Source organism: Salvelinus sp. IW2-2015, linkage group LG16 (assembly GCF_002910315.2).
Source record: "Salvelinus sp. IW2-2015 linkage group LG16, ASM291031v2, whole genome shotgun sequence".
NCBI lineage: Eukaryota > Metazoa > Chordata > Actinopteri > Salmoniformes > Salmonidae > Salvelinus > Salvelinus sp. IW2-2015.
This window is the reverse complement of record NC_036856.1, coordinates 41,860,187-41,873,334: the sequence shown is the minus strand read 5'-3', so window position 1 is coordinate 41,873,334 and position 13,148 is coordinate 41,860,187. Positions and strand designations below refer to the sequence as shown.

General features: G+C 45.8%; 1 protein-coding gene and 1 pseudogene across 1 annotated transcript in view; both read right to left on the bottom strand.

Annotated features, from left to right (window-relative positions):
- Positions 1-10,246, bottom strand: part of LOC111975511 (olfactomedin-like protein 2B) — a 37,721-nt pseudogene extending 27,475 nt beyond the window's left edge.
- Positions 10,247-10,685: 439 nt separating this feature from the next.
- The window catches only part of LOC111975742 (torsin-1A-interacting protein 2), a 4,123-nt gene continuing 1,660 nt past the window's right edge, over positions 10,686-13,148 (bottom strand). Inside the window, exons 2-3 of the mRNA XM_024004297.2 lie at positions 12,301-12,495; positions 10,686-12,102 (exon numbers count right to left, since the gene is read on the bottom strand). Coding sequence (XP_023860065.2) covers positions 11,336-12,102; positions 12,301-12,463 — 930 coding nt within the window. The 5' untranslated portion in view covers positions 12,464-12,495 and the 3' untranslated portion in view covers positions 10,686-11,335. The remainder of the gene's footprint in view (positions 12,103-12,300; positions 12,496-13,148) is intronic.

Below are 13,148 nucleotides of genomic sequence, written 5' to 3'. Positions count from 1 at the left end.
TTAATTCCGGACGATTATAATTAAATCCCGCTATGCCTCAGACGAACCATTCAAACAGGCAAAACGCATACAGACTAAGATTGATCTTACACACCAGCTCTGACGCTCATTCGGATATGGCCAGGTCTAAAACTATTACGGACTACAAAGCGGACCCAAGCCCAGCACCCAGTGAGCTTCCCACTAGCGCAAGCCTACCAGACGAGCGAAATTTACCTTTTATGCTCGCTTCAGGCAAGCAACACGAAGCAATTGCATGAGAGCACCAGCTGTTCCAGACACTGTGTGATCAAGCTCTCCATAGCTGTGTGAGCAAGACCTTCAAACAGTCCATTCACAAGCCAGACGGATTACCAGGACGTGTACTCAAGCATGCGCAGACCAACTGGCAAGTGTCTTCACTGACATTTTCAACCTCCCCTGACCGAGTTGTAATACCTACATGTTTCAAGCAGACAACCATAGTCCCTGTACCCAAGAAAGGAAGGTAACCCGCATAAATTGACTAGCCCCGTAGCATCACTTCGGTAGCATGCTCACATCTAATACCATCATCCCGAAACCCAGACCACCCAATTCGCATACCGCCCCAAAAGATCCACACGATGACACAACATCAATCGCATTCCACACTGCCCTTTCCCACCGGACAAAAGGAACCTATATGTGAGAATGCTGTTCATTGACTACAGCTCAGCGTTCAACACCATAGTGCCCACAAAGCTCATCACTAAGCTAAGGACCCTGGGACTAACACCTCTCTCTGCAACTGGATTCCTGGACTTCCTGATGGACTGCCCAAAATGGATAAGGGTAGGCAACAACACATCTGCCACGCTGATCCTTACACAGGGGCCCCTCAGGGGTGCGTGCTTAGCCCTCCTGTACTCCCTGTTCACCCATGACTGCGTGGCCAGCACGACTCCAACACCATCATTAAGTTTGCTGACTGACACAAGTGGTAGGGCTGATCACTGACACGATGAGACAGCCTATAGGGAGGAGGTCAGAGACCTGGCCATGTGTGCCAGGACAACAACCTCTCCCTCCAACATGAGCAAGACATCAGAGCTGATCGTGGACTACAGGAAAAGGAGGGCCGTACACACCCCATTAACATCGACGGGGCTGTAGTGGCGGGTTGAGAGTTTCAAGTTCCTTGGTGTCCACATCACCAACAAACTATCATGGTCCAAACACACCAAGACACTCGTGAAGAGGGCCACCACAGCACCCTTTTCCCCCTCAGAGAGGCTGGCAGTGTTTCCCATCGACTCTACCGTGTGTACTCGACATAGTTTGCTAGAGCGCGACTTCAGTGACGAGCATCGTCTGACCAACCGGTTGACCAACACGCCTGTTCACGGTGACCCAATTCTCTGCTCTAGCCATCCTCCGACTCGTAAGGAATGTTCTGCATTTTGAGTGAGGAGAGTTATTGGCGTAGCTGCCATAGCTTCCTACAATCTATCTCTTCTATAATTAGCTTCCTTGCCAACTAGCCTCAGTTACATCACATGCGGAGATTTTATGGCGTGTAACTAGTCGGTGCCTGAGAGGGCAGCGTAGAAAATTAATGTCCCACGGACTCCAGACAGCCCAGGGCTTGCTAGTGAAAATGTAGATGTATGTTATGTGCTGCTCTGCCAGCAACAAGCGGTAGACATGTGCTTGTGCTCAGAAGAAGGAGGCAACACTGTCCGGCTGCGCCTAGAGGATATGACCTTATGGTCCCAACTAGCTACAGATCCATGAACTTTCATGAATCTTCATGAGCAGCTCTCACTCGCCTGAATACTCTAAAGACTCCCCATCGACCTTCCCGCGAACTACAGCTTCTAATCAACATAGAGCCCAGTGCGCTGCGACTATAAAAATACCATGGACCCACAACAGTCACGATAGTCTCCTGCTGCGCAATTCAATCGGAGGATAGTGTATCTAACCGCCCCATGTGCGAAGACATAGTAGTATATACTCACTAATGTGGCTCTCACAACACCATACCTTCATTTGGCAGAGCGTCACTAGGAGTACCTCCCAATTCAGGGATGGCCAAAGCCGGAATGTCTGAGACTGCAAGTACAGAGAGCAAGCCAGTGTGTGAGCGCGACCTGGCCCAGTAGCGCCCAAGTGGCGAGTACTTGTGCTAGCATTATATATGAAAAAACCAGATCGCACGTGATTCACAAATAGGAATCATAGTGTTAATATATTATGTGTGTAACTAGCCACTCGAGAGCGATGTGTGTAGCTTCGCTGCTGTTACTCGAGATACGCATGATGATCTACCCAATCCATCCCACATCGCTCTATAGACGCGGTAGCCACGATCACTCAGTCTCTTCTTCTCCTGCCCAGGGGGACGTGCGAAGGGTGAAGAACCAAGTGCGGTGTACATCTAGATACTGTCGACCGCTGTTCGGATAGTGACGTGCGTCGTACATCTCCTAGGCTCTTACTGACTGCCCTCCATGCATCACTGCAGTCCTGGCTGTTGTTCTTCTGTGAGCGAAGACTGTCCTATGACGACGTTTCTCATGTTATTTGAGCCCGAACAGACTGTGTCCAACCACACTAGGATGTCCATTTTTATACAATAGATGAGTAAATTAAGAAATGAAAATATGCCATTATGATGAACAAGCATTTTTTGTCAGTACTTTATAATAGACTGATCTCAATCCAAGCAGCTACATTTAAATAACTATTCAGGCATTAGTACATAACTTTCTTAATAGAGGACTCATATCTCCCCTCACTAGCTATTAGTGAGGAATGTCTTATCTGGGAAAACAGGGGCATCTCTCATGTAACCACAAAGACGAAGGTGTTTCATAATCTCTCTACTGCACGACATATGATAACAATAGAATGCGCTTCATCTCATCTGATATATTATATGCTCCTATATAATTTTCTCATACTACTCATTCATTTCACCCTTTATAATTACCTGGGTTGAGCCTTAATTTTGACTGAAACGTTCTCATTTTTTTTCCTTACACTACTTGCGGCCTGGCAAGAATTTGAGCAACCCAACGCAGTAACTATATCAACTAGTTCACAATGCTGATCCTCGTAGCCAATCAAACAACCAACACAGCTTACCAGATTCCTAAGTGCGAAGCTATTGGTATATCATCATATATCAAAGCTATAAATTTAACCATATGTGCCACCATGGATTCACCACCTCACATCTATTCCCCAGCCACTATAACCTCTCTTCTAATATTATAGATACCTACCTCATTTGCCCACACTGTATATAGATTTTTCTACTGTATTATTGATGTATGTTTGTTTATTCCATGTTTTTGTAACTCTGTGTTGTTTTGTGTCACACTGCTTTGCTTTATTCTTGCCAGATGTGGCCGCCGATTGAATTGTGCCAAATGATGCGAAACGTGGTAGGATATATAGAGAATTCTCAACTTATGTAAGGCAATAAAATGCCCACTTCGGTCCAAGCTGCAAAGTTTTAAAATAAGTAAGGTGATTGATAATATTAAAAAATAATAGACAAAAAAATTTAAACAACAAATGGTAAATAAAAATGGTAGGGTATAGTAGCAGTTACAGAGGCTATTTTATGGTCTTTTGAATGAATGTAAAGGTAAAGAAACACCCTTCTTCCGGATACTGTGGTTTTCAAGGGTTCCCCTTTTCCCAGAGAGAAAACAGCCTCACCTACTGAATGCCTGATAGTATTAAATGTAGCTGCTTGGATTGATACAGTCTATTATAAAGTTAGGCTGACAAAACAGAGCTAAATATTAATACTACATCATCAGTATATTTTACAATTAAGAAATCTCCATATAGTGTGGGAATAAACCAGCATTCTCAGAACCACAGCCAGGATAGGCTGTGTCCCAGCCAAAGAAAGAGACCCTGCTTCCAGCCACAGCAAGATGAGTGAAGTAGGTAACACCACCCTAGCCCCCTTGGCGCATCGCCCGCCGTGAGGCCAGGAGAAGAGCTTATTACAGGAGACTAGTGAAGCTATAGTACAGGGACTGAATGTGTGACTGTGGAGCGTAACCCTTGCTCTGACAGCCGAGTGCTTAAAGCTAGTGAGGAGATAGGAGTCTCTATTAAGAAAAGTTAGCTTCAGGCATAATTCATTTCTAATTTCCCCCATGTTTAATAGTGGAGTGTGTGACACAGCTTCCAAAGGTCCGATACCCAAAGCCAGTCGCCTGTGGCATTGCATCAGAACCAGTATTAAGGAGCAGAAGTAATGGCTCGCTGGGAGACCCGTTTCTATTCTAAGTTGATTGGTGTCCTCCATTCAGCGGCCCGTCTGTTGTCCTAATCTAAGCAAACATACAGTATTACACCCAGAGTCTATTTACTGTTTCATATGGAGTTACTGTTTAACAAATATACCCAGTGTGTTGGGGCGTACTGCCTTGCTCACCACATTCTCAGATTCACTTTCACTCCCTTGTCCAAGTACTGTATGTGTACGTCAGCCCAATTGATGTATATGTAGGTCTACTCTTACGAAGGTTGGTAGGAAGCTGTGGAATCAATACAGGTTGAGGTAAGCAACTGCTAGGGTTTTCTTCCATCCCCACAATGTGATGCGCGTACCCTGCGAACTACCTGGTGTGCCTATATGTTTATCCCAAACAACAACAAGCCCTCCATGAGAGTCTTCCGAGAATGTTATCAGACTGGACGGATTGGAGCTTCAGGAGATCGCAGGCCCAATAACTAACGTGATTTCATAGCGCATCCCTCACAGCAGAATCATTCCCAACCCCTGCATAGTAATATCTGGCACCACGCAAGTTGGAGACGGCGCTCCTGAATAAGCGATGAGGAACCCGTCATTTCCGGTATGCAGACAGGGTCTGCTGCTGTACTATCGTGTGCTGGAGCACAGCACAGCACAACATTTGCCAAATCAAACTATTTCCACAGCCCGTCTGGAGGAGAATTACTCATACCTACAGACCATGCAGACCTATTGCCGATATAGAATCTGCTCTTATTAGCCCAGTTCCATGAGTGGATAATAATTTCAAGAAGAAGCCCCAAAATAAGCCCGTTGAACTATCCAAATCCTCAAATGAAGTCACTAAAAAACTCGTTTAGACAAGTCACATGGTCCCTAGACAAGCAAAATATCCCCCATCCCAGGCCAGTAGAGTCGACACTGATAGCCGGCATCAGACTTGGACATGATGAGGAGGACCCCAGACAAGTCCACAATACAATTGTATATTGAAAGAGCTCCGAGCATGGAGTGGTATCCAGGGGCTGATCTTACTCTTTGTTGATGTTCTGTACTCTCAAGTGCTGTTCCCGATAGCTGTCCTCTCAACCTAAGTCCCTCCCTCTCATGGGTATGTGGACCGCCGACGGAGGAGCGAGCAGGCCACACTTGCACTCTCCCGAGTGATAGGTGCTTCAAAGTCCCGGTGTTTTAAAGGGATCTCCTAGACTTTGCGCCCCTGTAGTGTCCTGCGCCTGCCGCTGCCCTCTTCTATCCGCCGGCAGGCGCCTGCTCAGGGTCTGACAACACATTTTACAGCGACAGTCAGAGCCTGCCGAGAGGGATTTCACTTTTCATAATCACCCAGCAGCTACAAAGAGAAGAGGACGGACGCATTTCGGCGTACCACGCCATTTTATCAATCAGAAACACATTTTACTGCTACAAATGCATCTTGACCTATTGGGTCAGTATACGAAAGGACTTTTGTCAAGGTAAATACGGATGTTCTAGTCCATATATTGGCATGCGTTCAACAGTTGTATAGCATCTGGTTTCAAGCTGAGTAGCAAGTCTTTCAGTCTACATTATATCGGTCATTGGATGCGTTCAGGTCTATAGTGCATGGAATTGACAGCGCCTACCAGTATATTATTCATTTTAAAATAAACTTAAGAAGATCAACATCCCTTGTGACTAAGCAAAATAGAGTCTGTTGACACTAATACCACTCGTCCAGATTGTATGGATAGCGCTATGAATTGCTACCATGGACCAATACCTGTGTCAGGGTGCTATGTGATGCGTGTCCATCTCGTTCCTGTAAGAGTCGTCATCTGATTCTCCAAGTTCCTCTTTATTTTACGTGATCTTGAAGTACCAACCGTGATTTAGTGATCCGCAAGGCGTGGCCGTCTGCCCAGCGCAACTAGCCTTTGCAGATTGCTGGATACACAACGCGAAAATACGCAGCACCATTCGCACAGGGATAAGCACAACTTTTACACATCGTGTCTAGAGTCATCGGCATAGATGGCCAACCAGGGAGATAAGATTATAACGAACCTATTAAATGATAGAAAGACTTGCCTCTACACTCTAAATTTGAGATTGTTTTTCATTGATCCCGAGGATGAACCTGCCCCATCTTCCTCTATATTTGCCAATCAATCAGCAGAATCGCCTTATGGTCGCTGCTTGGAAATGAGTTGAACTAATCAAGTGTTTTGTGGTTTGCCCTCCTGTCTGATCACTGACAACGATGAGACAGCCTATAGGGAGGAGGTCAGAGACCTGGCCATGTGGTGCCAGGACAACAACCTCTCCCTCAACATGAGCAAGACATCAGAGCTGATYGTGGACTACAGGAAAAGGAGGGCCGTACACACCCCCATTAACATCGACGGGGCTGTAGTGGAGCGGGTTGAGAGTTTCAAGTTCCTTGGTGTCCACATCACCAACAAACTATCATGGTCCAAACACACCAAGACAGTCGTGAAGAGGGCACCACAGCACCTTTTCCCCCTCAGAAGACTTGGCATGGGTCCCCAGATCCTCAAAAGGTTCTACAGCTGCACCATCGAGAGCATCCTGACCGGTTACAACACCGCCTGGTACGACAACTGCTCTGCATCCGACCGTAAGTCGCTATAGAGGGTAGTGCGTACTGCCCAGTACATCACTGGGGCCAAGCTTCCTGCCAACCAGGACCTCTATACCAGTCGGTGTCAGAGGGAGGCCATAGAAATTGTCACAGACTCCAGTCACCCAAGTCATAGACTGTTCTCTCTGCTACCACAYGGCAAATGGTACCGGAGCGCCAAGTCTAGGTCCAAAAGACTCCTTAACAGCTTCTACCCCCAAACCATAAGACTGCTGAACAATTAATCAAATAGCCACCTGGACTATTTACATTGACCCCGATCACTGCCCTGAGGAATTGGGATATTTTTTTAGACCAGAGGAAAGAGTTTCTCCTATTGGCTCTCCAACACCACTTCCAGCAGCATTTGGTCTCCCATTCAGGGACCGACCCTGCTTAGCTTCAGAGGCAAGCCAGTGGTGGGATGCAGGGTGGTATGCTGCTGGCATGAAGAAAGTAATCGACGTTGATACAATGGGATCTCAATGTGTTTTTTGTTGTTGTAAAGCCACTCGAGAGCATTGGTGCTGCAGTGCTACCAAACCTGATGACTCCCAGATCCTACCCACCTCKTTATTCTGATCGGCTGTAGCCACATCACTCAGTCTCTTCTTCTCCTGCCTCAGGGGGAGCGAGGGGGGTGGTGTCTCCTTCACCTGCTGTGGCTGGATAGAGGGTCTCTTCTCTTGGCCTGGACCAGCCTCATCCTGGCTGTGGTTCTGAGAGACTGCTTGGTTCTAGTTGGACACATATAGGATGTTTTCTTATGGTAAAATAATGATGACAATGTTTGTCAGTACTTTATAATAGACTGTATCTCAATCACAAGCAGCTACATTTAAATAACTATCAGGCATTCAGTAAGTGAGGATGTTTTCTGGGAAAAGGGGACCTTGACCAAAGAAGGGTGTTTTTCAAGACATAAAATGTATGTAACTCACTATTTTTATTTTATTAWTTTTTTTATTTMACCTTTATTTAACCAGTTGGCCTAGTTGAGAACACGTTCTCATTTACAACTGCGGCCTGGCCAAGAATAAAGCAAAGCAGTGTGACACAAACAACAACACAGAGTTACACATGGAATAAACAAACATACAATCAATAATACAGTAGAAAAATCTATATACAGTGTGTGCAAATGAGGTAGGATAAGAGAGGTAAGGCAATAAATAGGCCATGGTGGCRAAGTAATTAYAATATAGCAATTAAACACTGGAATGGTAGGAAGTGCAGAGGATGAATGTTAAAGTTGAGATACTGGGGTGCAAAGGAGCAAAATAAATACAGTATTGGGATGAGGTAGTTGGATGGGCTATTTACAGATGAGCTATGTACAGGTGCAGTGATCTGTGAGCTGCTCTGACAGCCGGTGCTTAAAGCTAGTGAGGGAGATATGAGTCTCTATTAAGAAAAGTTATGCTTCAGGCATAATTCATTTCTAATTTCCATCATTTAAATGGAGTGTGTTGGACACAGCTTCCAGGTCCATAAAGGCCAGTCGCCTGTGGCATGCATCAGAACCACTAATAAAGCAGAGTAATGGCTCCTGGGAGACCCGTTCTATTCTAAGTGATTGGTTTCCTTCCATTCAGCTGGCCCGTCTGGTTGTCCTAATCTACAACATACAGTATACACCCAGTCTATTTACTGTTTCATATGGAGTTCTGTTTTCATTCAGTGTGTGGGCGTACTGCTGTGCTCACCACATCTCAGATTCACTTCACTCCCTTTGTCCAAGTACTGTATGTGYACGTCAGCCCAATGATGTATATAGTCTACTCTTTACAAGGTGAGATAGGGTTGTCTTCCTCGGTGATGGAGGACTTACCTTTTCAATGTTTTCCACACGGTCCAGGAGCTTAGTGGTGACGGAGTGGAGCTTCAGGAGATCCAGGCCATAGAAGGATCCCTCCAGCAATTCAGTAATCAAGGAGAGCTAGAACGGATGAAGTAATTTCCATCAGACAGTGTTGCTCTCATTCTGAGCACAGCACAGCACAGACATTGCCATAATCAAACTCTTTCCCACAGCCCATCTGTAGGGATTACTCTCTCAGCACAGACATTGCCATAATCAAACTATTTCCCACAGCCCATCTGTAGGGATTACTCTCTCAGCACAGACATTGCCATAAAACTCTAGCCCATCCATGAGTATAAAATTCAAAATTGAACATCCAAATCCTCAAATGAATCCTAAAAGGTGTCAGAAGACAGAAGCTGCAGTGACACTGATAGCCCCTAGTCCAAACTTGACATTGATGAGGAGGACACAGACAGAGCCATCATTTGAAAGATGATGGAGTGGATCCAGGCTATCACCTTGATGTTGTCCTTCCCAGCTTCCCGTAGCTGCTTCAACCTGAAGTCCCCCCGCAGGATTGAGCGCCGACGGAGGAGCGATGCAGGCGCACTTGCACTCTGGCCCGAGGTGAAGTCTCTACGGTGTAGTAGTCCTGCCGCGTACCGCTGCCCTCTCTCTATCCGCCGGCAGGCGCTCCTGCTCAGGGTCTGACAAACAATTTACAGCGACGTCAGAGCCTTCCGAGAGGGCTTTCACTTTGTCATAATCACCCAGCAGCTACAAAGAGAAGAGGACGGACGCATTTTCCACCACGTATAATCAGAACACATTTTACTTGATACATCTTGACCATATGTTCAGTATAGGCATGCTTTCAGTATAGGACTTTTCAGTATAGGAATGCTTTCAATATTGGCATGTTTTCAGTATAGGCATCTTTTACATTTAAGTCATTTAGCAGACTCTCTTATCCAGAGCGACTTACAAATTTCACTAAAGCATGCGTTCAGTATAGGCATGGTTTCAGCACCACCAAATATTATTCATTTTAAAATACTGAATCAACATTGACTAATGCAAATAGATCTGTTGACATGAATAACTCTTCCAGTTGATGATAGGCTAGGTGATGTCACCATGGACCTACCTGGGTCAGAATGTTATGATGCGTGTCCATCTCTTCCTGTAGCGTGTCATTCTGATCTCCAAGGTCCTCTTTATGTTCGGGTTTAATCCCAGRATTAGTGTCCGCAGGTRTGGCCGTGCCCGCGCACTCCTTTGGRGCAGCTGAACACAACGCGAAAAACGCGCACCAAATTACGCACAGGAAAGCCCTTTTACACATCATGTAGGCTAAGGCCCAGAAGAAAAAAACWGCATAAAAAAAACTGCCTATCACTCTAAATTTGAGATTGTATTTTCATTTGATCCCAGATGAATTGCATCTTTCTATTTCATCAGCAAATCGCCTTTYCCTGCTTGGTGAGTGAAAAGCAAGTGTTTTGTGGTCCTGTGTGTGTGTAAGTGCATCTGCTGGGAGTGACTGCGGGGGGATGAGGGGGACTGGGCTCAGTGCGCTGGAGTCCTAGGACGGACGAGAGAAAGGAGAGGACCTGAAAGAACGGGGGCAAGGAGGAGTTTAACTGCTGCAAAGGGGAAATGCCAAGTGGCGCACACGGTAATACATAAAGGATAACCATGTTGGAAATATAAGAATGAATACGAGTGTCCATTTAAAATGTTTGAATCATGATATTATCCGCCACATACATTTTGTTAGTAGTTTATCTTTAAATAGTTTATGAAGCAACTTTCCTAGACAGAAGAGAATGAACCAAGCTACAGCCATGCAATRTGGTCTTTGGTGCCCTCTGGTGGTACTTCGCGAGGCAGACCAAAAACGACTTTGCACCTGTCATTTAGCCATTTCTATATTTCTGGAGAACGAGCCAGCCCAYGAAATATACACTCATTCTACTAAGAACAGAATACACACATTCCCCATATTAATTATTTCCATTTAAGGCACATTGTTTTATTTGATATCTTTGTCCTCGTCAAAGTCCTTGACAGGTGAGGCAATCTGGGTAATCCTGACAAGGTAAACCCCTGGTTACAACATCAACACACAAACACACACACACACTCCAGAAGGCTGCTCTTCAATAGACATATATAGGATAATTAAAATATGAGAGTAAACAGACTCATAATAATCACATATCCCTCATTAACCCAATCTCATACATGCTGTACATACAATACACACCCTGCAGTGTCTTCCAGATCACTAATTACTACATTACTGCAATGTCTCTCTCGGTGTATTTTTCTTTCTTGGCTCCGCCTTTTGTAGTAGACTTATAAACTTATAAAGTGGCAAGTGGTCAACCATTGCTATTCATGTCCCTGTGTGCTGTGACCATCATTAMAACATCACAACTGATGATGATAATAATAGCAATGTTATGAAGGATGTGAGGACAGAAGTGTCAGATAGTTCAGTGATTGGAGTATCAGAAGATTAGCCTGGGTGCCAGTCTTCCTGCTCTCTGGTCAACTCCCTATGGAATTATGATTACCAAAACAAAACAGCACAAACTGATCTGGAACCAGGCTAGTAGAAGGTGAAACAGTAAAAATAGACAGGGAGGTTTTACACACAGTCCCCCTGCTCTATCCTCTCCTCTGCTGCCACTGGCAGGACCAGGTGAGAGATGCGGCTCCACAGACCACTGAACTTGTCCAAGTCCATCAAGTCAAAGGCGGCCGGCTGGTCAGAGGAAAGGAACTTGTCCTGCAGGTGGTCATCCACCATCTCCTCCACGGCACTCAGTCCCAGGCTGGCCGGCAGCTCCTCCTCACCCCCCAGCAGCACGGTGAAGATGAGCAAGGCCTCCTTGTAGGCTGCATTCTCGTGGTCACAGTAGCGGTAGAATATGATYGTGGAACCCGGGGGCAGCTCCTCAAAGCGGTGGATGACGGCTACGGAATTGTTTCCCTCGAAGGCTCGCCCCAGCTGGGTGTCGATGTCCAGCTTGACCTGGTCGCTGTCCTGGCCAGCCATGCTGGCCCCGTCGATGTGGATGGAGGAGGCGTTGAGGGCAGAGGAGAAGGCGGAGGCCAGACGCAGGGCAAGGCAGTGCAGCGTCTTCTCCCCCCTGCGGCCTGCTGTCAGCATCAGGCTGACTGGCTCCGTGGGCCGGGCCGTCTGGAGGTGCCTCTCCAGGTGGATCCTGCTCCTCCTCCACAGCTCAGAGCGCTGCCCGGGGAACAGGGCCTCCACCGTCTTCATCTCTCTGTGGAAGGTCTCTGTTTGGTTCATCGCTGGGTTCTTAGTGAGAGACACAGGGTAGAACAACCTCACCACCACAGCCAGCAGCAACACTAGAACCCCAACAAGCATCGACAATGACGCATAACCTGTAGAAAAAGCAGAAACAGGCTTCAGTTATTTGTGGTTCTGATTTCCATGGTTTAGAATTAGTCCTGAGGGAGAATAAACATTCAAAAAATACTATAGCCTATTTCCTTGAATTGCAAGTGCCACATCAAATCAGTCCGAGACTACCTAGTGTAGTCTACTAACCAATGAAAACAGAGAGGAAGTGGCAGTCTTACAGAATGGTTCTCCACGTTCTTTAGTAACCCTCTGCTCTGTGATGAGGGGTGGGATCTGGGGCTCTACAGCTCCATCCTYATCTTYCTCTGTAGAGSCTCTCTCACTGCTCTCCACTTGGGCAGTGGTGCTGTTCTCCTCTGGATCACGGCCTGGCTGTTCCATCACTGCAGCAGAAGGCCCCGTCTCCTTTTTTACTAGAGCCACAGGAAACACAAACAGAGGATGAACACAATAAGCAGTGCCTGGTGAAAGTATACACACCTCTTGCAAAGTCTTGCACCTCTCTGATTCAGAGGGGTCGGGTTAAATGCAGAAGACACATTTCAGTTGTACAACTGACTAGGTATCTCCCTTTCTCTTTCACATTTTGCTGCCATCAATTTAAATAATAAAAATGTATTAAATTACATGTTTTTCCTACCGATCTACACAACCTACTCCACATTTTCAAGGTGAAACAAAATTCACTCCAAATCATCCATTCTGTTTGCAACAAGACAAGACAACACGGCAAAGACATTCACTTTTTGACCTAAATTAAAAACGAGATTGTTGTATTGGATTTGACCCAGAGTAAAACCCTCTGTATTTTCAAGTATTGTGCTGGCAGCAGTTATGGGTATGCTTGTCACCAGCAGGGACTGGGGAGTTTGTCAGGATCAGAAGAAATATGAAAGGAACAAAGCCCAGGTAAAACATTAAGAGGAACCCACCCTCAGTCTTCTGAAAACTAAAACTATCCCAGGTTTAGAATAAAAACTATATATTGCAAGGACACACCAGAATGGCTTTGAGTGTTCCAGTCTCAGTCTGACTTAAAATTGCTTGAAAATCAGAGACAGTTTAA